We start from the raw sequence: 27,849 nt of genomic DNA on the forward strand, positions 1-27,849 counted from the left end.
GAGGGGCCCCCGTGTTGAGGATCAGCGTGGCAGATGTGTTGTTACCTACCCTTACCACCTGGAGGCGGCCCGTCAGGAAGTCCGGGATCCAGTTGCAGAGGGAGGTGTTTAGTCCCATGGTCCTTTGCCTGTTTGATGGTTCGTCTGAGGGCATAGCGGGATTTCTTATAAGCGTCCGGGTTAGAGTTCCGCTCCTTGAAAGCGGCAGCTCTACCCTTTAGCCCAGTGCGGATGTTGCCTGTAATCCATGGCTTCTGGTTGGGGTATGTACGTACGGTCACTGTGGGGACGACGTCATCGATGCACTTATTGATGAAGCCAGCGATAGCACAACTTACACTACCTAAGCATTATGAGCTTGTTATGGCTACTTTTTGGCAAAATAAACTTTGCCTACATCCTGCAGTGCGTGCCATGGACGGGCTGGGTGTACAGGAACGTGAAACAGCCAGAGAGTGTGTCTGACCACATGTACAGAATGTCCATGATGGCGCTGACAATAACAGATCACAAGGTCAATAAAGAAAGGTAAAGTTGGTCTGCACACTCATCTGTTCAAAATTCAAATGCTGCTGTAATATAAGTTGTTATAAACATTTCATTACTTTCTTGCAGTTTTTCATGCTTTTTCATACTAGGTTTATAATATATACTGTATTTGATGTATTTATGGTATTATTAATTTTTATGAATTACCTCTCTCAGGTGCATGAAGTTGGCCTTGGTTCATGACATGGCAGAATGCATTGTGGGTGATATTGTACCAGCAGACAATGTTGGTAAAGCAGAGAAACAGACGGGAAGAGGCAAATTAATTATTCCAAACCCTCCATGGTGTCAACATGTAGGAAATGGTAGATTTGTTGATTTCTCAGAAATATCAGCCAATGACAATCCTTTCTTTCTCAGGAAGCAACATACTCAGGAGGGCTTAAGGAAAGAGATCTATGAACTCTGGGAGGTCAGTCACAGCTGTTTTCCACTTTGCTACCTTCATCTTTCTGTGCCTGTAGTATGTTTGTTTCTCCTCGTTCCTCCACACACCCAGTGGTTAAATTAGTAATTTGGAGGTGGTGGAGCCCTATCCCTCCACATCCCGGTTCAACCCTAATCCTAGCCTCAACCCTAACTCTAGCTTCATGTTTACACCCTAGCTCAACCCTAACCCTAGCCTCAACCACAACCCTAACTCTAGCCTCAACCACAACCCTAAGCCTAGCTTCATGTCAACAACCTGGCTCAACCCTAACCACAACCCTGACCCTAGCTTAATGTCCACACCCCGGCCTAACACTAGCCTAAAACACAACCCTAACTTCATGTGGACATCCCTGCTCAACCCTAACCCTAGCCTCAAACCTTACCCTAATTGGCATAACCCTAACCTTGGTTTATCATACTTTAATCCTACCTTTCTCTTTAACCCAAGGTTCAGGAGCTCAGCACTGGGAAGCTCCAGCTTAATTGAATCACTGCTCCCACTCCTCCCACACTGTTTGTCCCCAGGAGTACGAGAGCCAGTCGAGCACTGCTAAGCTGGTGAAAGAGTTTGACCTGCTAGAGATGATTCTGCAGGTCCATGAGTACAAGGAGCTGGATGAGAAACCAGGCAGGCTACAGGAGTTCTTTGCTTCTACACAAGGTAGGTACTATCTCTCCTTTAACTTGGTAGTGAGGGCTGATAATCGGCTCTATGGGCTATGTAAAGGTGGTGTAAAATGTTTGTTTCTTTCAATCTCCCTCCACCTCAGGCTGATTCCACCACCCGGAGGTTGTCCAGTTTGTGAAGAGTCTGAATGAAGAGAGAGTTGGTCACATGGCAGTTGGAGTTGATGGGTTGTCTAGGAGCTCAGAGACCAAGAAACCAAGAACAGACTCCTCCTCGTGACTTCAACATTTCCACTGAATGATGCTACACTCAGCATGTGTCCATGATGTTGTGGTAGCCACTGTTCTAACTGTTCCTCACAGGACATGGCAGGATTTCTGGTTCGGGAGTTGTTTAATAATGAAGCAAAAGCTAGGCTATCATTGAAAACAAACGTGTGCCCTGTTTTACTCCCAAAGTGCTAATTTTATTCTACATAGAAGTTGGGCAAGATTTTGAAAGTCATTTGTTTTTAATGAACGTTTCTAGATATGCACATATTTCGCCTGTACGATTCCTGTGACGTATCAGAAGATGCACGTTTGTATTTATTTTTAGTTTGTTTGACCTCTTAAGCTGTGAGTCTTCAGTAAAACCACTGGTTATGAGTACGACAACATTTATTTGAATGAATTCCAATAGGCCTACTTGTTCCAATCAATAGAAACTGCAAACACCTCATGACATGTTCTGTACAAAGGCATTAGTGTAAATACTTGAGTCAATGGGAAGCTGTTTGTCAATTACAGCACATTTAAAAATGTGTTTGGGCTGTTTTAATACAATGTATGTGTGCTTGAGTGTTCTATTTTATTAGATTAGTACATAATTTAACATATAGTATATATTTCAATGTAATAACATGTTTTAAGAGTGACACATGACACTGGACCTTTAGGTTGGTTTGCAACAAATTACTTAATAATGATACTGCAGAAAACACAGTACATTCCCATAGCAGTCGTTTTGGCGGTGTCGGAGGTGGAACTGCATTAGAGCGGTCAAATCCACAAGCGGCTCCTGGCATTATACCTACAGCGGACATTGCCATTGGCTGCATGGCGTCGCATTAAGAGAAATCCCATGCAGCCTTGTTTACAAGTTCGAACACAGGAATGTGAGATGTTATCTATATCTCGATTAGGTTGATAGAAAACCTAATTATTTTGTTTGAATGATTTTCAATTTGAGCGACTATTTCTATATAGCCTAAACTTTCTCATTCTGAACTTCAAACACGAGTGGGACGGGTGTGGCTTCGTGACACCTCCAAAACATCAGTTTATGCGTGTGTCGGCTATCGCCGGTTAACATTTGATCTGATTGAATCTAGGCCTAAATCAGTAAATGTCTGAAAACATCCATCACCTGAATGTCTGATAAACGTCACAGTTAACTTAAAAACCAAGAAAAACTATGAGGAGAAAATTAGTTAATTATGTAGATAGAAAAACAGCTGTACGGTCCATTATTGAAGATTAGCAGTAATAACCAGAAATAAACACATTTAAAAAGAAACATTTAATCCCACAGGGTGTCAAAGCATCTACACCGTTTGACAGCTGTGACCTATAATAAGCATAAGTTGTGTATCATATACATACACTGTATGGTCATTCTGCCCCCGATCAAGCCTCATGTGCAAACAGTGCACGGTTGGAATAAAGGGGATATTAGTATGATTCATAGGGATGACAGTGTATTCAGTAGATTCCAGCACAAGGCCTTACCTTGGTCCCCATTAACAGTGCAGTGTAGGCCTACAAATCCAGCACATGCAATTTCAATTATTAGTATCAAATAAAACTCCCTCTCCCCAATAGTTATATGACTGTCCACTCTTGGAAAGTAGGGGCTCTATTCAATGTGTATTGCTGAGGCCGTACAGATTGCACAATAGAAATGTAAAGGTACATTTCCGATTGAGCTAATATATGCAGCGTTTACCGTGAATGCAGTCTCCAATAATACGGGAACATTGCCTTAAAAATTGTATCACGCTGTAACACTGGACTTCCACAATACGGATTGAATAGAGCCTATGTCCTCATGAAAATACAAAAAAAGTAAGTTGTTTTAGTATTGGGAAGAAACGTGTCACTACTTTTTGTTTTTCAAATATATTGATATAAACAGGACGGATTCATTTTAATTTTAATGCAAAAGCTAATAGTTGTAATCATAGAAATGAAATATCAAGGACAGGAGTGTTTTACAGTAGCACAATCTTTCTTTTTCATGTATGATGGAAACACATATAAAGCTAAGTAGCAGATAGATAATACACATTTGTGTTGGTACTTGATGGGGCTTTGGGTAAATAGGCCTATGTAATGCGCTACACATCAGGTCATGTAATGTGGCCTCTGGGCCAGTGAGTGGCAGCAGAGTGCTAATCCTGGTCTGGGGAGGTAGTTGAGTGGTTCAGACTGGTCTAGCAGCTCCTCTCATGATCACTGCTCTCAGACATGTTGTTGCTGGGGGTTTCTTGGCCACTGGCGTGGGCGGCTGAAGACAACACCTCCTCAAAACTCCCTCCACCCCCTTGGCTTCCCACCTTGGTCTGCTCCAAATCCAAAACCAAAAATGCACAGGCACACACACGCACACACACAAAAACAAACCAAAATGTTAAAATATACAATACACTGTTTGAACTTTCAGCAGGGTTGTTAGAACACCAGATATTACAACATTAGGCTCTAAATGCTCACATTCAAAGTGGAGCAATTGTTCTCCAGAGAGTAGTGTTTAACCTCAATTAGCTGAGCTGTAAAAATAGCAGACATGATACCTAACCTAGAGGAAGAGAAGCTTTTAAAGAAAGGAGTCAACAAGAAAGACCTCAATACTGTTGAGGTCCATAATGTTTACTCACTTATGTTGAATTTACTTAGGCCGGGATTCAATCTGATCGTGCTTTGTCCGCAATGCACGTTTTAAAGGCAATGTTCCCGCATTTGGGGAGAACACATTCTTAATAAACTCTGCATATCTCAGCTCATTCGGAAATTGCCTTTAAAATGGGGAATTGTCCAAATCCGCGATTGGATTGAATCCCGGCCTAACTTACTTCAACATTACGTAAATAAACCTCTCATAGCTCTCTGTCATTGCTCTGACAGCAACATGTGCCATGTTTCACATTACCTTTATGTTGGAAACGGTGCTTTCAACCTTCTCCTCGAAGGACTTGAAACTGGGCGAGTTCCTAATGGATGAAAGTCAGATCAGTTTTCCACAATACTATTATTTTAGTATACAACATGTATCTATCTGAGTCACCATGAAGCAGAACTGCACAGCGGTTGAAGCCAGCCACCATACTGTACCTTTATTCTTGTGTACACTTTTACTAAAGCTGCCTGCACTTACAGTCCTCTATACTAAAGCTGCCTGCACTTACAGTCCTCTATACTAAAGCTGCCTGCACTTACAGTCCTCTATACTAAAGCTGCCTGCACTTACAGTCCTCTATACTAAAGCTGCCTGCACTTACAGTCCTCTATACTAAAGCTGCCTGCACTTACAGTCCTCTATACTAAAGCTGCCTGCACTTACAGTCCTCTATACTAAAGCTGCCTGCACTTACAGTCCTCTATACTAAAGCTGCCTGCGCTTACAGTCCTCTATACTAAAGCTGCCTGCACTTACAGTCCTCTATACTAAAGCTGTCTGACCTTACAGTCCTCTATACTAAAGCTGCCTGCACTTACAGTCCTCTATACTAAAGCTGCCTGCACTTACAGTCCTCTATACTAAAGCTGCCTGCACTTACAGTCCTCTCTATACTAAAGCTGCCTGCACTTACAGTCCTCTATCAACACAACACTGTGAGAAGACCTGTATGCTCAGTGTAATTGAAAGGTTGCTTCTAATAAGCAGGTCAGATAGCTAGAAATGTATTTATCTTGTCCTGATGACTGCTGCAGTAAATATACCAATATTACAATGCAAGCCTGTTTCACCTGTAAATTCTGAACCAATACCAATTCTCCTCATCATAATGCTTACAAACATTCAGCCTTAAGACAACAAGAATGACTGGGTGGCTAAGGATGGGGATCTAGTGGAGGATTAACTCTATCACTACACACAAAGTAGGCTACACACAATTACCTCATAGCAGGCATGCTCATTGAGTGGCGGATAGAGTAGCTGTCCCAAGAGAGCATGGCCCAGGTAAGAGAGGAGTTAAATCATTAACATGGATTTACAGAAAGCAGAAATCACAGAGCACACACGCATGCTTGCGCACCCACGCACACGCATGCTCGCACATGCACACACACAAAGACACAGTACAGCACAGTACAGGCTCAGCAAGCACTCACTTTAGTCTACAGTACTGCAGCAGGGCAACTTTCTAGGCATTTCTATAATAGAGATTTACCCATCATCTGATTGCCTAAAAGAAACATACATCTTAGATTTAAATATTATAGACGAATCTAATAGCTTACAGTGTAATATGATATATGTTTTTAGACAGTGTTGGGAAAGCAACTCAGAAAATGTAGTTGACCAAGCTACCAATTACTTCACACCGGAAGAAGTTAAGCTACACTAAAGCTACCTTTAAGAAAAATATAGTTGACTTAACTAAAGTTACTTTGAAAAAGTAGTTCACTACATCCAAACTACTTCAAGATAAATTATCATATCTAAATCTGATATGTCATAGACTACAAATTGCAAGAACAGACCATTCTGGAGTCAGTTGTTAACAGAATGTGAATTTTGCCTAATAAACACAAAAACGATGTTTCAAGTGAGAATTAGGCAGGCCTGATGCCGAAAAAGAAAGGAAAGTATTGCCTACTTCACCCATATTGTATTTTTGCAAAAAAAAGTAGTGTGTAGTTCCAGTAGTTAGCTACACCGCTACATGGCAAAAAAAAGTAATTTACTACTGAAAACACTACTATTTGAATTCAGTTCAACTACCACAAAGCTACTGCAAAACATTTATGTAGTTAAATTACATGTAGTTCACTACACCTCAACACTGTTCTTAGACGACTTAGTCATGCAGTATCATCTAAAGTGATGACTTATTCATATTTCTCTGACTAACAACTTATACAGAGCTACATCTACACAAGGTTCAAAAGAGAAAGAAAAATAATCTCAACTGTAACCATATTGGACTACCTACAAGTAAAACATGCTATTGTCAACAACACTTTAAGTCATGCATGCCTACTGGTCAGTTTGCTACAGATCTGAGGAGCTTGCTTATACAGTATTATGTGACTGCACTGGAACTGTCTCAACAATCAAATCGATAGAATACTGCAAATTATCCCATTCAGTTGGTAGTCATCATCCTAATTACTCTCATATTTACGTGAGTAAATGACCACCATCTTAGTTGGTCTTTTGACTAGTTTCAGTGCAGTCATAGCAAACACGTACGGATTATCTGACTCCAAATCAGAGGTATATGAATACTGAGATAACACTAAAACACAATATCTTACCCAAGTGAATTTGATCTTTTGATGCATAGAAAGGGATGAAAAAACAAACCTATTTTAAGAGATTTGAATGACAGTATCAAGTGTCCTGCTTATACTGTACATTATGTGACTTCATTTTAGAAACACAGCAAAGAGTTAAATTCATCTTCTATTCAAGAAAAGCCACATTTAAAGATCCAGTCCACACACATCTCAAACCTACAGTTAACCAATCAATCATCCAAGCTATGGTAATGCCATACCGTATGCTGTACTGTAGGCCTACATTATGAAGTAGAATGCAAATGTTTGGGTTGCAACTATTTAAAAAAAACCTGCAGTCTGTAGTGCCGAAGGTTTCATTACAGTAAGGGAGTCGCCCAAGTAAAGCCAGCAGCAAGTATCACCACAGGCAACATACCTTGCTCTGTCTGGTAACTCGTAGCTAAATAATACTTTTTTTCAAATCCAATGCAAGTGGGCCAGGGCATACCCTTTTTCATTTCACTGGGCAACATAGTTAAAATAATGTGTTGTACTGTATATGTAATTCACACGAAAAATCCACACAGGAACGCATTTGTGGGATACATTAACTCAAAGCCAAACATGCTGGAATACATGAAGGAACGTCTATTTGTCTCTCTGGATTAATGTTAAACATGATTTCATACATAACATTGGTTGGTAAATACACTATTAAAGTATTTTGTTATGTGTTATTATCATGCAATAATGACGATGACATTAAAATAACAAAACAAAGACTCTTGACACCTCTACAACACACACTAAATAACATGGACAGGCATACAGTGAGGGAAAAAAGTATTTGATCCCGTGCTGATTTTGTACGTTTGCCCACTGACAAAGAAATGATCAGTCTATAATTTGAATGGTAGGTTTATTATTTGAAGAGTGAGAGACAGAATAACAACAACAAAAATCCAGAAAAACCCATGTCAAAAATGTTATAAATTGATTTGCATTTTAATGAGGGAAATAAGTATTTGACCCCCTCTCAATCAGAAAGATTTCTGGCTCCCAGGTGTCTTTTATACAGGTAACGAGCTGAGATTAGGAGCACACTCTTAAAGGGAGTGCTCCTAATCTCAGCTTGTTACCTGTATAAAAGACACCTGTCCACAGAAGCAATCAATCACAAGGCTGGAATGGGCTACAAGACCATCGCCAAGCAGCTTGGTGAGAAGGTGACAACAGTTGGTGTGATTATTCGCAAATGGAAGAAACACAAAATAACTGTCAATCTCCCTCGGCCTGGGGCTCCATGCAAGATCTCACCTCGTGGAGTTGCAATGATCATGAGAACGGTGAGGAATCAGCCCAGAACTACACGGGAGGATCTTGTCAATGATCTCAAGGCAGCTGGGACCATAGTCACCAAGAAAACAATTGGTAACACACTACGCCGTGAAGGACTGAAATCCTGCAGCGCCCGCAAGGTCCCCCTGCTCAAGAAACCACATATACAGGCCCGTCTGAAGTTTGCCAATGAACATCTGAATGATTCAGAGGAGAACTGGGTGAAAGTGTTGTGGTCAGATGAGACCAAAATCGAGCTCTTTGGCATCAACTCAACTCGCCGTGTTTGGAGGAGGAGGAATGCTGCCTATGACCCCAAGACCACCATCCCCACCGTCAAACATGGAGGTGGAAACATTATGCTTTGGGAGTGTTTTTCTGCTAAGGGGACAGGACAACTTCACAGCATCAAAGGGACGATGGACGGGGCCATGTACTATCTAATCTTGGGTGAGAACCTCCTTCCCTCAGCCAGGGCATTGGAAATGGGTCGTGGATGGGTATTCCAGCATGACAATGACCCAAAACACACGGCCAAGGCCACAAAGGAGTGGCTCAAGAAGAAGCACATTAAGGTCCTGGAGTGGCCTAGCCAGTCTCCAGACCTTAATCCCATAGAAAATCTGTGGAGGGAGCTGAAGGTTTGAGTTGCCAAACGTCAGCCTCGAAACCTTAATGACTTGGAGAAGATCTGCAAAGAGGAGTGGGACAAAATCCCTCCTGAGATGTGTGCAAACCTGGTGGCCAACTACAAGAAACGTCTGACCTCTGTGATTGCCAACAAGGGTTTTGCCACCAAGTACTAAGTCATGTTTTGCAGAGGGGTCAAATACTTATATCCCTCATTAAAATGCAAATAAATGTATAACATTTTTGACATGCGTTTTTCTGGATTGTTTTGTTGTTATTCTCTGTCACTGTTCAAATAAACCTACCATTAAAATTATAGACGGATCATGTCTTTGTCAGTGGGTAAACGTACAAAATCAGCAGGGGTTCAAATACTTTTTTCCCTCACTTTAACAGTAATTCCCAGTTTTCCTTTACATTTACATTTACGCCATTTAACTCCTGAGTGGCGCAGTGGTCTAAGGCACTGCATCGCAGTGCTAACTGTGCCACTAGATCCTGGTTCGAATCCAGGCTCTGTCGCAGCTGGCCGCGACCGGGAGACTCATGGGCGGCGCACAATTGGCCCAGCGTCGTCCAGGGTAGGGGAGGGAATGGCCGGCAGGGATGTAGCTCAGTTGATAGAGCATGGCGTTTGCAACGCCAGGGTTGTGGGTTCGATTCCCACAGGGGGCCAGTATAAAAAAAATATGTATTCACTAACTGTAAGTCGCTCTGGATAAGAGCGTCTGCTAAAATGTAAATTTAGCAGACGCTCTTATCCAGAGCGACTTACAAATAGGTGCATTCACCTTATAGCCAGTGGAATAACCACTTTACAATGTTTTTTGTTTTTTTTGTCATGGCTAGTCTGAGTATTGCATTACAAGTGACACCAGGGACAGCTGTCTATGATACGATAGCTCCCCAGTGGCTGAGTGTAGAGCCAGCATTCTGGCCAGCCATGGAGGTGCACCAGTCCTTCAGGGCCGATAGTGGTCAGGAGCCACCCCGAGGGTTACTGCAGGCTAGCCCACAGCTCTCCCAGCACTGATCCCACCTCACCCCGGCCTGCATCCAATCTGGCCTGCAGAAAGCTTCTTACTCTGGGCTTACGCAACACAAACATGTCCCCTGTAAACAGATTGTCTGGGTCAACCCCAGCAACAGTCAGGATTGGGCACATGACAAGGCAGACTGGCTGCAGAGAAGCAGAGATGAGGGAGGAGCATGGTCATTCTGACTGGAGGGCCCCTGTATTCTGTTTCAATAGCTATAGGCTTAAAGATGTAGCGTAAGGATTTAGTTGATAGGATATTAAATATTTTGATGTTGTGTGGTTGCTATAGGCACCAGTGACACCGTACCTCATATCCCCAAACTTCCTGCTGATGGCTGTTCCCAGTGTGGTGAACGCTGCTGATGTCTTCTGACCTGCCGTGCTCAACGTCTCCGACGTCTTTTTGTACCTGGCCAAATGAAAACACAAGACAGTGATTATTAAAACAGACACAGAACAGGATACCTTAGGATAGCCACTCCTGCGCTCTTCCCGTCCCTGTCCAGAACACTGTTCACTCCACACACACAGATTAGTTTCATAGTCAGAGTCGGAGCCAGGGTGTAACTGATACTCCAGCTCAGCATCACAATCAGGACAGGGATTAACATATCTATACAAACATGACCGAGGGGAATATCATTTACCTGTGGACAGCAGATTTGATTCATTTTTATTCATTGCATATAGTATACATTCAGTGCCTTCGAAAAGTATTCAGACCCTTTTACTTTTTCCACATTTTGTTACGTTACAGCTTTATTCTAAAATGGATTAAATAAAACATTTCCCTCAGCAATCTACACACAAAATACCCCATTATGACAAAGAGAAAAACAGGTTTTTAGACATTTTTGCAAATGTATTAAAAATAAAAAACAGAAATACCTTTACATAAGTATTCAGACCCTTTGCTATGAGACTCGAAATTGAGCTCAGGTGCATCCCCTTTCCATTGATCATCCTTGTAAAACTTGATTGGCACACACCTGTCTATATAAGGTCCCACAGTTCACAGTGCATGTCAGAGCAAAAACCAAGCCATGACGTCGAAGGAATTGTTCATAGAGCTCCGAGACAGGATTGTGTCGAGGCAGAGATCTGGGGAAGGGTACAAAAACATTTATGCAGCATTGAAGGTCGCCAAGAACACAGAGGTCTCCATCATTCTTCAATGGAAGAAGTTTGGAACCACAAAGACTCTTCCTAGAGCTGGTCGCCCGGCCAAACTGAGCAATCGGGGGAGAAGGGCCTTGGTCAGGGAGGTGACCAAGAACCCAATGGTCACTCTGACAGAGCTCTAGAGTTCTTCTGTGGAGATGGAAGAACATTCCAGAAGGACAACCATCTCTGCAGCACTCCATCAATCAGGCCTTTATGGTAGGCGGAAGCCACTCCTCAGTAAAAAGGCACATGACAGCCCGCTTGGAGTTTGCCAAAAGGCACCTAAAGACTCTCAGACCATGAGAAACAAGATTCTCTGGTCTGATGAAACCAAGATTGAACTCTTTGGCCTGAATGCCAAGCATCTCATCTGGAGGAAACCTGGCACCATCCCTACGGTGAAGCATGGTGGTGGCAGCATTATGCTGTGGGGATGTTTTGCAGTGGCAGGGATTGGGAGACTAGTCAGGATTGTGGCAAAGAGGAACGGAGCAAAGTACAGAGAGATCCTTAATGAAAACCAGCTCCAGAACTCTCAGGACCTCAGACTGGGGGCGAAGGTTCACCTTCTAACAGGACAACGACCCTAAGCACACAGCCAAGGAAACACAGGAGTGGCTTCGGGACAAGTCTCTGAATGTCCTTGAGTGGTCCAACAAGAGCCCAGACTTGAAGCCGATCGAACATCTCTGGAGAGACCTGAAAATAGCTGTGAAGCAACACTCCCCATCCAACCTGACAGAGCTTGAGAGGATCTGCAGGGAAGAATGGGAGAAACTCCCCAAATGCAGGTGTGCCAAGCATGTAGCGTCATACCCAAGAAGACTCGATGCTGTAATCGCTGCCAAAGGCGCTTCAACAAAGTACTGAGTAAAGGGTCTGAATACTTATGTAAATGTGATATTTCAGTTTTTTATTTTGTATAAATTAGCAAACAATTCTAAAAACCTGTTTTTGCTTTGTCATTATGGGGTATTGTGTGTAGATAAAAAAATATATAAATACATTTTAGAATAAGGCTGTAACGTAACAAAATGTGGAAAAAGTCAAGGGGTCTGAATACTTTCCGAAGGCACTGTACTCTGAGCATGGCACAGATGAGAAAGACTGTTTCCCTATTGATGCTGCAGAATCGATGGCAAACAGAGGAGAGCATAATTTTGATCATTTGAACAGCTTAAATACCACTGTTAGGGCGCTGGCCTACAAAGGGAAGCATTGATTTTCCTCTTTGTTTTCTAGGCCTAACAGCCTGCTAGTCTGCAGCTCAACCTGGTCTCAGAGCATTTTGTGTTATTCTGTACATAAATCTGAGATACTACATGTAGTATGTTAAGCTACGTTTCGTATGGTATGTATTAATTAGTGGATGTCCATCACCCATTTCGTATGATATGTTACGAATTACAATTCGTATTATATGTTACGAATTTGCAAAATGTATGATATGTTACGAATTCTAGCTAGGTGGCTGGGTAGCAACGTTAGCTAGCTGGCTAACGTTAGCTAGGCTAGGGGTTAGGGTTAGGGGAAGGGTTAGCTAAAACGGTTAAGGTTAGGGGAAGGGTTAGCTAACATGCTAAGTAGTTGCAAAGTAGCTAAAAAGTAGTAGATAATTGAAAAGTTGCTAATTAGCTAACATGCTAAAGTTGTCCGTGATGAGATTCGAACTCGCAACCTTTGGTTGCTAGACGTTCGCGTTATACGCCTACCCATTAACCCCGACCAACCACCCTACTTTTTGCTATAAGTAACCATCTGTCTTATACAGTGGGGAAAAAAAGTATTTAGTCAGCCACCAATTGTGCAAGTTCTCCCACTTAAAAAGATGAGAGAGGCCTGTAATTTTCATCATAGGTACACGTCAACTATGACAGACAAAATGAGAAAAAAAAATCCAGAAAATCACATTGTAGGATTTTTAATGAATTTATTGGCATATGATGGTGGAAAATAAGTATTTGGTCAATAACAAAAGTTTCTCAATACTTTGTTATATACCCTTTGTTGGCAATGACACAGGTCAAACGTTTTCTGTAAGTCTTCACAAGGTTTTCACACACTGTTGCTGGTATTTTGGCCCATTCCTCCATGCAGATCTCCTCTAGAGCAGTGATGTTTTGGGGCTGTCGCTGGGCAACACAGACTTTCAACTCTCTCCAAAGATTTTCTATGGGGTTGAGATCTGGAGACTGGCTAGGCCACTCCAGGACCTTGAAATGCTTCTTACGAAGCCACTCCTTCGTTGCCCGGGCGGTGTGTTTGGGATCATTGTCATGCTGAAAGACCCAGCCACGTTTCATCTTCAATGCCCTTGCTGATGGAAGGAGGGTTTCACTCAAAATCTCACGATACATGGCCCCATTCATTCTTTCCTTTACACGGATCAGTCGTCCTGGTCCCTTTGCAGAAAAACAGCCCCAAAGCATGATGTTTCCAACCCCATGCTTCACAGTAGGTATGGTGTTCTTTGGATGCAACTCAGCATTCTTTGTCCTCCAAACATGACGAGTTGAGTTTTTACCAAAAAGTTATATTTTGGTTTCATCTGACCATATGACATTCTCCCAATCCTCTTCTGGATCATCCAAATGCACTTCAGACGGGCCTGGACATGTACTGGCTTAAGCAGGGGGACACGTCTCGCACTGCAGGATTTGAGTCCCTGGCGGCGTAGTGTGTTACTGATGGTAGGCTTTGTTACTTTGGTCCCAGCTCTCTGCAGGTCATTCACTAGGTCCCCCCGTGTGGTTCTGGGATTTTTGCTCACCGTTCTTGTGATCATTTTGACCCCACGGGGTGAGATCTTGCGTGGAGCCCCAGATCGAGGGAGATTGTCAGTGGTCTTGTATGTCTTCCATTTCCTAATAATTGCTCCCACAGTTGATTTCTTCAAACCAAGCTGCTTACCTATTGCAGATTCAGTCTTCCCAGCCTGGTGCAGGTCTACAATTTTGTTTTTGGTGTCCTTTGACAGCTCTTTGGTCTTGGCCATAGTGGAGTTTGGAGTGTGACTGTTTGAGGTTGTGGACAGGTGTCTTTTATACTGATAACAAGTTCAAACAGGTGCCATTAATACAGGTAACGAGTGGAGGACAGAGGAGCCTCTTAAAGAAGAAGTTACAGGTCTGTGAGAGCCAGAAATCTTGCTTGTTTGTAGGTGACCAAATACTTATTTTCCACCATAATTTGCAAATAAATTCATTAAAAATCCTACAATGTGATTTTCTGGATTTTTTTTCCTCAATTTGTCTGTCATAGTTGACGTGTACATATGATGAAAATTACAGGCCTCTCTCATCTTTTTAAGTGGGAGAACTTGCACAATTGGTGGCTGACTAAATACTTTTTTCCCCACTGTATAACCATAACAAACGTAATATATCATACTAATTTGAGTGTCCCGGATTTACTATGTTACGTCTAGTCTATGAGACCAGGATGTGCGGCCTGCCTAGCTTCCACCCTCTCAGAGCCCCAGACCATAGAGCCTGATTACCACTCTGTGCATTAGACACAGACTGCATGGAAATCTACAACGACCCTAAGAAACCCCTGTACTTCCCTTAACACCAGCGCATGCCATCACCTTATCGGAATGAAGTCCTGTTATTTCAAGGCAAAGAGATAACTGCATTTGTACGATGCATTAAGTGCAGTTTATAAAACTGGTTGTTTGGATGGATCCTGGATGCTGATTGGACGAGCAGCGTTCCAAGCCGTGCTGTATTGGCCGCCACAGACACACCTCAGTTCCATCTGAAAATTATCACTACGCCTCCATAAGAATATGATGTTCATGTTGCTGTCCGAGTAATCTCTTGTATTTATCTCAACTCGAACATTATTTCCCCTTGCTTCCAGCCTATCATTTAGTTTGGTACAGCGGGAGTTAATATAAGCCTTGCTGTCTGCCTGTCCTTCACTTTTGAATTTTGATCTCTGTAGTACCATAGAGTGAATGGTGTCCAGACTTAGTCTATGGTCTAAATCTGACCCATGGATTGTGCAATGTGCTTTTATAACATGTAGTTCTAGAACACAGGAGGTTGGTGGCACCTTAATTGGGGAGGACGGGCTCATAGTAATGGCTGGAACGGAATTAATGGAATGGTATCGAACTCATCAAACACATGGTTTCCATGTAAACTTTTTCTCATCCAGTCGAAATCATGCACAAACCTCATTATCATGGACATATCCATATAAATGCCAATAGAAAAAAAGCTCAAACAAACGAAAATGCAGCTTGTGTACTGTCATTGCAGGTTCAATGTTTGACGTGACTGACTTAGCTGAAGTTGGCTAGCTAGCTAGCAAGTCACAAGAAGTTATCCAGGCTGCATACGAACCATTTTGTTTAGAACGGACAACGAGTCCTTTTACATAGCAACTATGCAAAAATAATTAAACGACTGGTCGCGTCTGTAGCAACATGACCAAAAGAACTAACAACCTGCTTTTTGTCCGGACTATATCTTCTGGTGGAAGAATGAAATTGTATGAATGGACTTATCAAAATAACTGTTTAATGAAAATATGTAATTAATTGTTATTGCAATATTTTGGTAAGAGTTTTATAAAAGCTATAAGGCACGTGAGGCAGTGCTATATCATGAATACTGTCACAGGTAAATGGGTTGACCAACAATGCCATTCACCTGTGACTGTATTAATGATACAGCACTGCCTCTTGTGCCTTATTGCTTAATTATACCATCGCATTGTTGAATACTCGTTTCTGATTGGCTTGAAGGGCATTCTAGAGCATCCATTATTTCCCTATAACGTATATCAGCACGGTATATCAGCACGGTAGAATTCAATGGCTATAATTCATTCTTACATATTCTATATTTGAGCTGCTTTTGAAAGCAAAAGTTGAAATTGAAAACATTATTGGCATTGCTGAATTCGATTTTCAAAATAGCAAGCTAGGACTGATGGTTTCGTTAGCTAAACTAGCAAGTCTGTTTGGTTACCAAGGCAACTACTGTAGCTATCTAGTAAACTTTCTAGCTACTTCAGTGGATGTTGAACACATTTATATCTGCAAATGAACACATTTCTAGCAGCAAAGCCTGAGAGAGAGAAAGATAAATAATATCACCTAACATCAACAACAACGGACGCCAACAACAAACCACACTGACAATAGATACAGCTCAGCTGTTATGAGGGAGTTGTTGACCTCCTTTACACTTGTCCCTGTTGTCTTTGTTTTGCATTGGTGTTGAGACTGGAGATTAAGGAGATACAGTGGATATAAAAGTCTACACACCCCTGTTAAAATGCCAGGTTTTTGTGATGTAAAAGAATGAGACAAAGATAAATCATGTCAGAACTTTTTCCACTGTTAATGTGACCTATAATGTGAACAATTCAATTGAAAAACAAACTGAAATCTTCAAGGGGGAAAAATGAAAAATGAAAACCTTACAATAACCTGCTTGCATAAGTGTGAACACCCTCTTATTTTACATTTTAGTCATTTAGCAGACGCTCTTATACAGAGCGACTTACAGTTAGTGAGTGCATACATTATTTTTTTATACTGGCCCCCCGTGGGAATTGAACCCACAACTCTACCAACTGAGCCAAATCCCTGCCGGCCATTCCCTCCCCTACCCTGGACGACGCTGGGACAATTGTGCGCCGCCCCATGGGTCTCCCGGTCGCGGCTGGCTACAACAGAGCCTGGATTCAAACCAGGATGGTGGCACAGCTAGCACTGCGATGCAGTGCCTTAGACCACTGCGCCACTCGGGAGACACACTTATAACTGGGGATGTGGCTGTGTTCAGAATTAACCAATCACATTCAAAGTCATGTTAAATAGAAGTCATTACACACCTGCCATCATTTAAAGTGACTCTGATTAATCACAAATAAAGTTCAGCTGTTCTAGTAGGATTTTCCTGACATTTTCTTAGTTGCATCTCAGAGCAAAAGCCATGGTCCACAGAGAGCTTCCAAGGCATCAGAGGGATCTCATTGTTGAAAGATATCAGTCAGGAGAAGGGTACGAAATAATTTCCAAAGCATTACATATACCATGGAACACAGTGAAGACAGTCATCATCAAGTGGAGAAAATATGGCACAACAGAGACATTACCAAGAACTGAACGTCCCTCCAAAATATATGAAAAGACAAGAAGAAAACTGGTCAGGGAGGCTTCCAAGAGGCCTACAGCAACATTAAAGGAACTGCAGGAATTTCTGGCAAGTACTGGCTGTGTGTGCTACATGTGACAACAATCTCCCGTATTCTTCATATGAATGGGCTATGGGGTAGGGTGGCAAGACGGAAGCCTTTTCTTACCAAGAAAAACATCCAAGCCCGGCTGAAGTTCACAAAAACAAACATCAAGTCCCCCAAAAGCACGTGGGAAAATGTGTTATGGTCTGATGAAACCAAGGTTGAACTTTTTGGCCATAATTCCAAAAAGTATGTTTGGCGCAAAAACAACACTGCACATCACCCAAAGAACACCATACCCACAGTGAAGCATGGTGGTGGCAGCATCATGCTTTGGGGCTGTTTTTCTTCAGCTGGAACCGGGGCCTTAGTCAGGGTGGAGGGAATTATGAACAGTTCCAAATACCAGGCAATTTTGGCAAAAAACCTTCAGGCGTCCGTTAGAAAGCTGAAGATGAAGAGGAAGTTCACCTTTCAGCATGACAACGACCTAAAGCACACATCCAAATCCACAAAAGCATGGCTTCACCAGAAGAAGATTAACGTTTTGGAATGGCCCAGCCAGAGCCCAGACCTAAATCCAATTGAACATCTCTGGAGTGATCTGAAGAGGGCTGTGCACAGGAGATGTCCTCGCAATCTGGCAGATTTGGAGCGCTTTTGCAAAGAAGAGTGGGCAAATATTGCCAGGTCAAGATGTGCCATGCTAATAGACTCCTACCCAAAAAGACTGAGTGCTGTAATAAAATCAAAAGGTGCTTCAACTGTCATGAGGTGAGGTGTATGTGTGGTGGAAGTCAGGCGCAGGACACCGAGGCTCAGTCCAACAGAGTTTACTCAAAATTTCCAAAAGGAAACGGAAAACAAACGACCTCAAACAACAAGAGGCGAGCATTTACGCAACATGCGTAAAACACAAAAAATGCAAACAAGAAACAAAACACGCAGCACAACGACAGGCGAACAACAACACACAATCCTACCAAGCAAAAAGACGGAACTTATAGGACAGGTGATGAATACACAATAGGACACAGGTGTGACAGACAGACAAAAGCAATCACACACAGAAACATAGATCGGTGGCAGCTAGTACTCCGGGGACGGCGACCGCCGACGCCTGCTCGTACCAGGAGGGGGAGCAGCCTCGGCAGAATCCGTGACAGTACCCCCCCCTTGACGCGCGGCTCCAGCCGTGCGCCGACCCCGGCCTCGGGGACGGCCAGGAGGACGCGGACCCGGGCGCGTGGGATGCCCACGGTGGAAATCAGTCAGGAGGGATGGATCGAGGATGTCCCTCCTGGGCACCCAGCACCGTTCCTCCGGACCGTACCCCTCCCACTCCACGAGATACTGGAGACCACTCATCCGGCGCCTCGAGTCCAAGATGGTCCGGACTCTGTACGCCGGGGCCCCCTCGATGTCCAAAGGGGGCGGAGGGGTCTCTCCTATCTCATTCTCCTGGAGTGGACCAGCTACCACCGGCCTGAGAAGAGACACATGGAACGAGGGGTTAATATTTTTGTACTCTATAGGCAGTTGTAACCTGTAACACACCTCGTTCAACCTTCTCAGGACTTTAAAGGGCCCCACAAACCGCCGACCCAGCTTCCGGCAGGGCAGGCGGAGGGGCAGGTTTCGAGTCGAGAGCCAGACTCGATCTCCCGGTGCGTACACCGGCCCCTCACTGCGGTGGCGATCGGCGCTCGCCTTTTGTTGACGGATGGCACGCTGCAGATGGACATGGGCAGCGTCCCACGTCTCCTCCGAGCGCCGAATCCACTCGTCCACCGCAGGGGCCTCGGTCTGGCTCTCGTGCCACGGTGCCAGGACCGGCTGATACCCTAAAATACACTGGAAAGGTGTTAATCCGGTGGAGGAGTGGCGGAGAGAGTTCTGGGCCATCTCTGCCCAGGGGATATACCTCGACCACTCCTCCGGCCGGTCCCGGCAATAGGACCTCAAAAACCTACCCACATCCTGGTTCACACGTTCAACCTGCCCATTGCTCTCTGGGTGGTACCCCGAGGTAAGGCTAACCGAGACCCCCAGGCGTTCCATGAAAGCCCCCCAGACTCTGGAGGTGAACTGGGGACCTCGGTCGGACACAATATCCTCGGGGACCCCATAGTGCCGGAACACGTGGGTAAAGAGGGCCTCGGCGGTCTGTAGGGCAGTAGGGAGACCCGGCAGTGGGAGGAGACGACAGGCCTTAGAAAACCGATCCACAACGACCAAAATGGTGGTATTACCCTGGGAAGGGGGTAGATCGGTCACAAAATCTACCGAGAGGTGGGACCATGGTCGTTGTGGAACGGGCAGAGGATGTAACTTACCTCTGGGCAAATGTCTAGGTGCCTTACACTGGGCACATACCGAGCAGGAGGAGACATAAACCCTCACATCCCTGGCTAACGTTGGCCACCAGTATTTTACGCTAAGGCAGTGCACCGTCCGACCAATACCAGGATGTCCAGAGGAGGGTGATGTATGAGCCCAAGAAATAAGCCGATCACGAACCTCGAGCGGAACGTACGTCCGCCCCACAGGACACTCGGGGGGAGTAGGGTCGGTACGCAGCGCCCGCTCGATTTCCGCATCGACCTCCCATACTACCGGAGCCACCAGACAAGACTCCGGCAGTATGGAAATAGGCTCAATGGACCTCTCCTCTGTGTCATACTGCCGGGACAGGGCGTCTGCCTTACCGTTCTGGGACCCAGGGATGTATGTGATCTTAAAAACAAACCGGGTCAGGAACATGTTCCACCTAGCCTGACGAGGGTTCAATCTCCTAGCTGCCCGGATGTACTCCAGGTTACGGTGATCAGTCAGAATGAGGAAAGGGTGTTGAGCCCCCTCAAGCCAATGCCTCCACACCTTTAGGGCCTGGACTACAGCTAACAGCTCCCTGTCCCCAACGTCATAATTGCGCTCCGCCGAGCTGAGCTTCTTAGAGTAGAATGCACAGGGGCGGAGCTTAGGTGGCGTGCCGGACCGTTGTGACAGGACTGCCCCAATACCGGTCTCGGACGCGTCCACCTCTACTTGGAAAGGCAAAGAGGGATCCGGATGCGCCAGCACCGGGGCCGAGGCGAACAGGTTCTTCAGTTTGACAAATGCCCTGTCCGCCTCAGCTGACCACTGCAAGCGCACCGGACCCCCCTTTAGCAGGGACGTAATGGGAACTGCAACCTGTCCAAAGCCCCGGATAAACCTCCGGTAGTAATTAGCAAAACCCAAGAACCGCTGCACCTCTTTTACGGTGGTTGGAGTTTGCCAATTACGCACAGCCGATACCCGATCTACCTCTATCTCCACGCCAGACGCGGACAACCGATAACCCAAAAAGGAGACGGACTCCTGGAAGAACAGGCATTTCTCTGCCTTGACATACAAGTCATGCTCCAACAGTCGTCTCAATACTCGGCGCACCTGGGCTACATGCTCGGCTCGTGTAGAAGAGTACACCAGGATGTCGTCGATGTAAACTACTACACCCTGCCCATGCATGTCCCGGAAAATCTCGTCAACAAAGGATTGGAAGACTGAAGGAGCATTCATTAACCCGTATGGCATGACGAGATACTCGTAATGACCCGAGGTGGTACTAAATGCTGTCTTCCATTCATCCCCCCCCTTAATGCGCACCAGATTGTACGCGCTCCTGAGATCTAACTTTGTGAAGAATCGCGCTCCGCGTAATGATTCCGTCATCGTCGCAATCAGTGGCAGTGGGTAGCTGTATTTAACTGTAATCTGATTGAGACTACGATAATCAATACACGGGCGCAATCCCCCGTCCTTCTTCTTCACAAAGAAGAAACTCGAGGAGACTGGGGAAATAGAGGGCCGTATGTATCCCTGTGCCAAGGACTCGGCTATGTATGTCTCCATAGCCGCTGTCTCCTCTTGAGACAGGGGATACACATGACTCCTGGGAAGAGCTGCTCCAGTCTGGATATTTATCGCACAGTCCCCCTGTCTATGAGGAGGTAGCCTTGCTGCCCTCGATTTACTAAAGACCAGTGCTAAATCCTCATACTCGGGGGGAATGCGCAGTGCGGGCACTTGGTTCGGACTCTCTACCGAGGTCGCCCCTATGGAAACACCTAGACATCTCCCTACACACTGGGCAGACCACTCCATAAGAGCCCTCTGTTGCCACGCTATGGTAGGATCGTGGGTACTTAACCAGGGAAGCCCCAACACCACTGGGTACGCAGGAGAGTCAATCAGATAGAACTGAATGATCTCCTCATGACCCCCCTGCGTAGTCATCGTCAGCGGTGCTGTGACATCCCTGATCAGACCCGACCCCAACGGCCGGCTGTCTAATGCATGGACAGGGAATGGAACTTCTACCGGCCGAAGGGGAATTCCTAACCTAGCACAAAATTTACGATCAATAAAGTTCCCAGCTGCGCCTGAATCTACTAGCGCCTTATGCTGGGAATGAGGTGCCACCTGTGGAAAACGCACAGGAATACTCATGTGACCAACAGAGAGCTCTGGGTAAGTGGGGCGCCTACTCACCTGAAATGACTCCCCAGTGCGTGACCTGTTGTCCCCTCTCTCAGAAGACCCTCCCCAGCACCTGGCCGTGGTGTGTCCTCCACGGCCACAGTTGGTGCAGGGGTTGGCCCTCCTCGGGTTCTCCCTCCTCCTCTCTCTAGCGCCAGCACCCCCGAGCTCCATAGGAATAGGCTCGGAGGTGCTGGAGGATGGAATGGACGACCCCCACTCGGGACGTCCGCGGGTAGCCAGCAGGGTGTCTAGACTGATGGAGATGTCCACCAGCTGGTCGAACGACAGGTTGGTGTCCCTGCAGGCCATCTCACGACGAACGTCCTCTCGTAGGCTACACCGATAGTGGTCAATGAGGGCCCTCTCATTCCATCCCGCATCCGCTGCTAGTGTCCGGAACTCCAGTGCGAACTCCTGTGCGCTCCTCTTCCCCTGTCGGAGGTGGAATAGACGCTCTCCCGCCGCTTTCCCCTCAGGTGGATGATCGAAGACAGTCCTGAAGCGGCGGGAAAACTCCGCGTAGGTGATGGTGGCGGCGTCTATTCCCCTCCATTCGGCGTTGGCCCACTCCAACGCCTTCCCGGAGAGACAGGAGATGAGGGCGGAGACGCTCTCGTATCCCGAGGGCGCCGGGTGTATGGTGGCAAGGTAAAGTTCTACCTGTAGGAGAAAGCCCTGACACCCGGCTGCAGAACCGTCATATGCCCTCGGGAGCGAGAGCCGAATGCCACTGGGTTCCGGTGCTGAGAGAGGAGGACTGGCCGTTGGTGCTGGGATGGTGTGAGAAGGCGTGGGCACCTCCCGATTCATCAACCGGCGCAGACTGTTGGACACCTCGTCCATGGCGACCCCGAGTTGCCGGATCATGGCGTCCTGGTAATTAATCCGGTCCTCCAAGGAATCGGGTATCGCCGCTGTTCCTGCTGACTCCATGGAGATGGTGTGTTGTTCTGTCATGAGGTGAGGTGTATGTGTGGTGGAAGTCAGGCGCAGGACACCGAGGCTCAGTCCAACAGAGTTTACTCAAAATTTCCAAAAGGAAACGGAAAACAAACGACCTCAAACAACAAGAGGCGAGCATTTACGCAACATGCGTAAAACACAAAAAATGCAAACAAGAAACAAAACACGCAGCACAACGACAGGCGAACAACAACACACAATCCTACCAAGCAAAAAGACGGAACTTATAGGACAGGTGATGAATACACAATAGGACACAGGTGTGACAGACAGACAAAAGCAATCACACACAGAAACATAGATCGGTGGCAGCTAGTACTCCGGGGACGGCGACCGCCGACGCCTGCTCGTACCAGGAGGGGGAGCAGCCTCGGCAGAATCCGTGACATCAACAAAGTATTAGTTTAAGGGTGTGCACACTTATGCAACCAGGTTATTGTGAGTTTTTTATTTTTTATTTTTCCCCCTCAAAGATTTCAGTTTGTTTTTCAAATGAATTGTTCACGTTATAAGTCACATTAAAGGTGGAAAAAGTTCTGACATGATTTATCTTTGTCTCATTCTTTTACATCACAAAAACCTGGCATTTTAACAGGGATGTGTAGACTTTTTATATCCACTGTATGTTGTGGCATTTACACAGTGGAGGCCCCCTCATCTCCTCTCCTCTCCCGTCCAGCCAATGATCAATTTTTTTTTTTTTTTAATTGTCATTTAGCAGACGCTCTTATCCAGAGCGACTTACAGTTAGTGAATACATATATATATATATATATATATATATATATATATATATAGATATTTTTTTATACTGCCCCCCCCCTGGGAAACGAACCCACAACCCTGGCGTTGCAAACGCCATGCTCAATCAACTGAGCTACATCCCTGCCGGCCATTACCTCCCCTACCCTGGACGATGCTGGGCCAATTGTGCGCCGCCCATGAGTCTCCCGGTCGCGGCCGGCTGCGACAGAGCCTGGATTCGAACCAGGATCTCTAGTGGCACAGTTAGCACTGCGATGCAGTGCCTTAGACCACTGCGCCACTCAGCAGATCCAGCACCACTGGATCTGCTTGGCCCTGGCGGCTTGCGGTTCCCCCTCACCATGGTAACGGTGAATGGCGAGGGGCACTCTGCTCATTTGAGCACCTAGTTAAAGTGTGACTCTGGTAACTGAAAGTGTGACTCTGGTAAGTGATCCGCTGAAACTTGCCCATGCCCCCCCCCGCTTCTCCTTCACACAAATTCAGACAGCTGACGTTTTGAAAGAGCTGCAAAATCTGGACCCCTACAAATCAGCTGGGCTAGACAATCTGGACCCTTTCTTTCTAAAACTAGCCGCCGAAATTGTCGCAACCCCTATTACTAGTCTGTTCAACCTCTCTTTCATAACGTCTGAGATCCCCAGAGATTGGAAAGCTGCCGCGGTCATCCCCCTCTTCAAAGGGGGTGACACTCTAGATCCAAACTGCTACAGACCTATATCCATCCTGCCCTGCCTTTCGAAAGTATTTGAAAGCCAAGTTAACAAACATATCACCGACCATTTCGAATACCACCGTACCTTCTCCGCTATGCAATCCGGTTTCCGAGCTGGTCATGGGTGCACTTCAGCCACGCTCAAGGTCCTAAACGATATTATAACCGCGATTGATAATAGACAGTACTGTGCAGCCGTCTTCATCGACCTGGCCAAGGCTTTCGACTCTGTCAACCACCGCATTCTTATTGGCAGACTAAATAGCCTTGGTTTCTCAAATGACTGCCTCGCCTGGTTCACCAACTACTTCTCAGATAGAGTTCAGTGTGTCAAATCGGAGGGCCTGTTGTCTGGACCTATGGCAGTCTCTATGGGGGTGCCACAGGGTTCAATTCTTGGGCCGACACTTTTCTCCGTGTATATCAATGATGTCGCTCTTGCTGCTGGTGTCTCTCAGATCCACCTCTACGCAGACGACACCATTTTGTATACATCTGGCCCTTCATTGGACACTGTGTTAACAAACCTCCAAACGAGCTTCAATGCCATACAACACTCCTTCAGTAGCCTCCAACTGCTCTTAAACACTAGTAAAACTAAATGCATGCTTTTCAATCGAACGCTGCTGGCACCCGCCCACCCGACTAGAATCACCACTCTTGACGGGTCTGACCTAGAGTATGTGGACTACTACAAATACCTAGGTGTCTGGTTAGACTGTAAACTCTCCTTCCAGACTCACATAAAGAATCTCCAATCCAAAGTTAAATCTAGAATTGGCTTCCTATTTCGCAACAAAGCCTCCTTCACTCATGCTGCCAAACATGCCCTCGTAAAACTGACTATCCTACCGATCCTTGACTTTGGCGATGTCATTTACAAAATAGCCTCCAACACTCTACTCAGCAAATTGGATGTAGTCTATCACAGTGCAATCCCTTTTGTCTCCAAAGCCCCATACGCTACCCACCACTGTGACCTGTACGCTCTTGTTGGCTGGTCCTCACTACATGTTCGTCGTCAAACCCACTGGCTCCAGGCCATCTATAAATCACTGCTAGGCAAATCCCCGCCTTATCTTAGCTCATTGGTCACCATAGCAGCACCCACCCGTAGTCTGCGCTCCAGCAGGTATATCTCACTGGTCATTCCCAAAGCCAACACCTCCTTTGGCCGCCATTCCTTCCAGTTCTCTGCTGCCAATGACTGGAACGAATTGCAAAAATCTCTGAAGCTGGAGACTCTTATCTCCCTCACTAACTTTAAGCATCAGTTGTCAGAGCACCTTACCGATCACTGCACCTGTACACAGCCCATCTGAAATTAGCCCACCCAACTACCTCATCCCTATATTGTTATTTATTTTGCTCTTTTGCACCCCAGTATCTCTATTTGCACATAATCTCTTGCACATCTAGCATTCCAGTGTTAATACTATTGTAATTATTTTGCACTATAGCCTATTTATTGCCTTACCTCCATAACTTGCTACATTTGCACACACTGTATATATATTTTCTGTTGTATTTTTGACTTTATGTTTTTTACCCCATATGTAACTCTGTGTTGTTTTTATCGCACTGCTTTGCTTTATCTTGGCCAGGTCGCAGTTGTAAATGAGAACTTGTTCTCAACTGGCTTACCTGGTTAAATAAAGGTGAAATAAAAAAATAAATAAAAAAAATACTGAATAACCAGTGAGACAAGGCCACTCTGGAAACACACAGGCCGAGATGGAGGAATGAAATCTAGGCCGACTGTATACAGTGAGGGAAAAAAAGTATTTGATCCCCTGCGGATTTTGTACGTTTGCCCACTGACAAAGAAATTATCAGTCTATAATTTTAATGGTAGGTATATTTGAACAGTGAGAGACAGAATAACAACAAAATAATCCAGAAAAACGCATGTCAAAAATGTTATTATTGATTCGCATTTTAATGAGGGAAATAAGTATTTGACCCCCTCTAAATCATAAAGATTTCTGGCTCCCAGGTGTCTTTTATACAGGTAACGAGCTGAGATTAGGAGCACACTCTTAAAGGGAGTGCTCCTAATCTCAGTTTGTTACCTGTATAAAAGACACCTGTCCACAGAAGCAATCAATCAATCAGATTCCAAACTCTCCACCATGGCCAAGACCAAAGAGCTCTCCAAGGATGTCAGGGACAAGATTGTAGACCTACACAAGGCGATTAGTCGCAAATGGAAGAAACACAAAAAACTGTCAATCTCCCTAGGCCTGGGGCGCCATGCAAGATCTCACCTCGTGGAGTTGTAATGATCATGAGAATGGTGAGGAATCAGCCCAGAACTACATAATAATAATAATATAATATGCGATTTAGCAGACGCTTTTATCCAAAGCGACTTACAGTCATGCGTGCATAATTTTTTTTTGTGTATGTGTGACACTCTGGCTCTATGGACTTTGAGAATTGAGCCAGGGTTGTTCATTTTCATGTGTTTGGGTGTATTTCATTTGGTGGTGTTGGGGATGGGTGAGTTTCATTTTGTTTGTGTCTATGGTGATTGGTCTGTGACTCCCAATCGGAGGTAACGAGTGTCAGCTGTCGGCTCGTTATCTCTGATTGGGAGCCATATATATTCTGTGTGTTTTCTCCTTTGTTTGGTGGGTTATTGTTTCTGTGTTGCTGTTAGTGTGTTTCAGTATTTTGAACTTCACGTATCGTCATTTGTTGTTTTCTTCGTGGTTGCTTTAATTAATAAAGTCATCATGTTCACTCGCAACGCTGCGCATTGGTCCGCTCCTTCAGACGATCGTGACAGAATAACCCACCACAAAAGGACCAAGCAGCGTAACAAGCGGCAACAGGACCTACCTACACAGGAGTTATGGACGCCTCCTAAGGTCGGGACATGGGAAGAGTTATTGGACGGAAAGGATCCTTGGGCACAACCGGGAGAATATCGCCTCCCTCGTGAAGAGCTGGAGGCAGCCAAAGCCGAGAGGAGGTGGTACGAGGAGGCAGCGCGAAGGCGAGGCTGGAAGCCCGTGGAAGAGAGGCAACCCCAAGAAATTTTTTGGGGGGGGCACATGGCTTGGGCAGCTGGGCAGCAGGAGGCTGCCACAGGGAGAAAAGGAGAGAAGGCTAACGGAGTACGGGAGCCATTGGCGAGTGGAAGGAGGGAAGTTGTTGTGGCACGGCATGAGAGACTGAAGTGTGTTACCAGTCCGGTCCGGCCCGTTCCTGATCCGCAGTTAAGGCCATTGGTGTGTGTTCCCGGTATGGACCGGCCTGTTCCTACTCCACGCACCAGGTCCACGATGTGCGTCGCCAGCCGGCCAGAGTCTGCCGTCTGCCCTAGGGCGTCTGAACTGCCCGTCTGCCAAGCGCTGCATAAGCCGCCCGTCTGTACTGAGCCTGCAAAGCCGTCCGTCTGCCAGGA

At 45.5% G+C, this 27,849-nt stretch overlaps 1 protein-coding gene and 1 pseudogene across 3 annotated transcripts in view; one reads left to right on the forward strand and one right to left on the reverse strand.

The window, feature by feature from the left end:
• The first annotated feature begins 352 nt into the window (after window positions 1-352).
• Window positions 353-1,888, forward strand: LOC311108150 (5'-deoxynucleotidase HDDC2-like; annotated as a pseudogene). The gene is made up of 5 exons: window positions 353-528; window positions 706-779; window positions 876-961; window positions 1,507-1,642; window positions 1,752-1,888. The product of its transcript is annotated as a 5'-deoxynucleotidase HDDC2-like (transcript).
• A 1,262-nt stretch (window positions 1,889-3,150) lies between these two features.
• Window positions 3,151-27,849, reverse strand: part of LOC311108782 (tumor protein D53 homolog) — a 57,200-nt gene continuing 32,501 nt past the window's right edge. The window contains exons 4-6 of one of the 2 annotated variants that reach the window (XM_084151529.1): window positions 10,410-10,511; window positions 4,799-4,859; window positions 3,151-4,214 (exon numbers count right to left, since the gene is read on the reverse strand). In XM_084151529.1, coding sequence (XP_084007655.1) covers window positions 4,083-4,214; window positions 4,799-4,859; window positions 10,410-10,511 — 295 coding nt within the window. In that variant the 3' untranslated portion in view covers window positions 3,151-4,082. The remainder of the gene's footprint in view (window positions 4,215-4,798; window positions 4,860-10,409; window positions 10,512-27,849) is intronic. The other variant, XM_084151530.1, reaches the window with a different exon arrangement.

The sequence above is a fragment of the Coregonus lavaretus genome (assembly GCF_964263955.1).
Source record: "Coregonus lavaretus genome assembly, chromosome: 33".
Taxonomy (NCBI): domain Eukaryota; kingdom Metazoa; phylum Chordata; class Actinopteri; order Salmoniformes; family Salmonidae; genus Coregonus; species Coregonus lavaretus.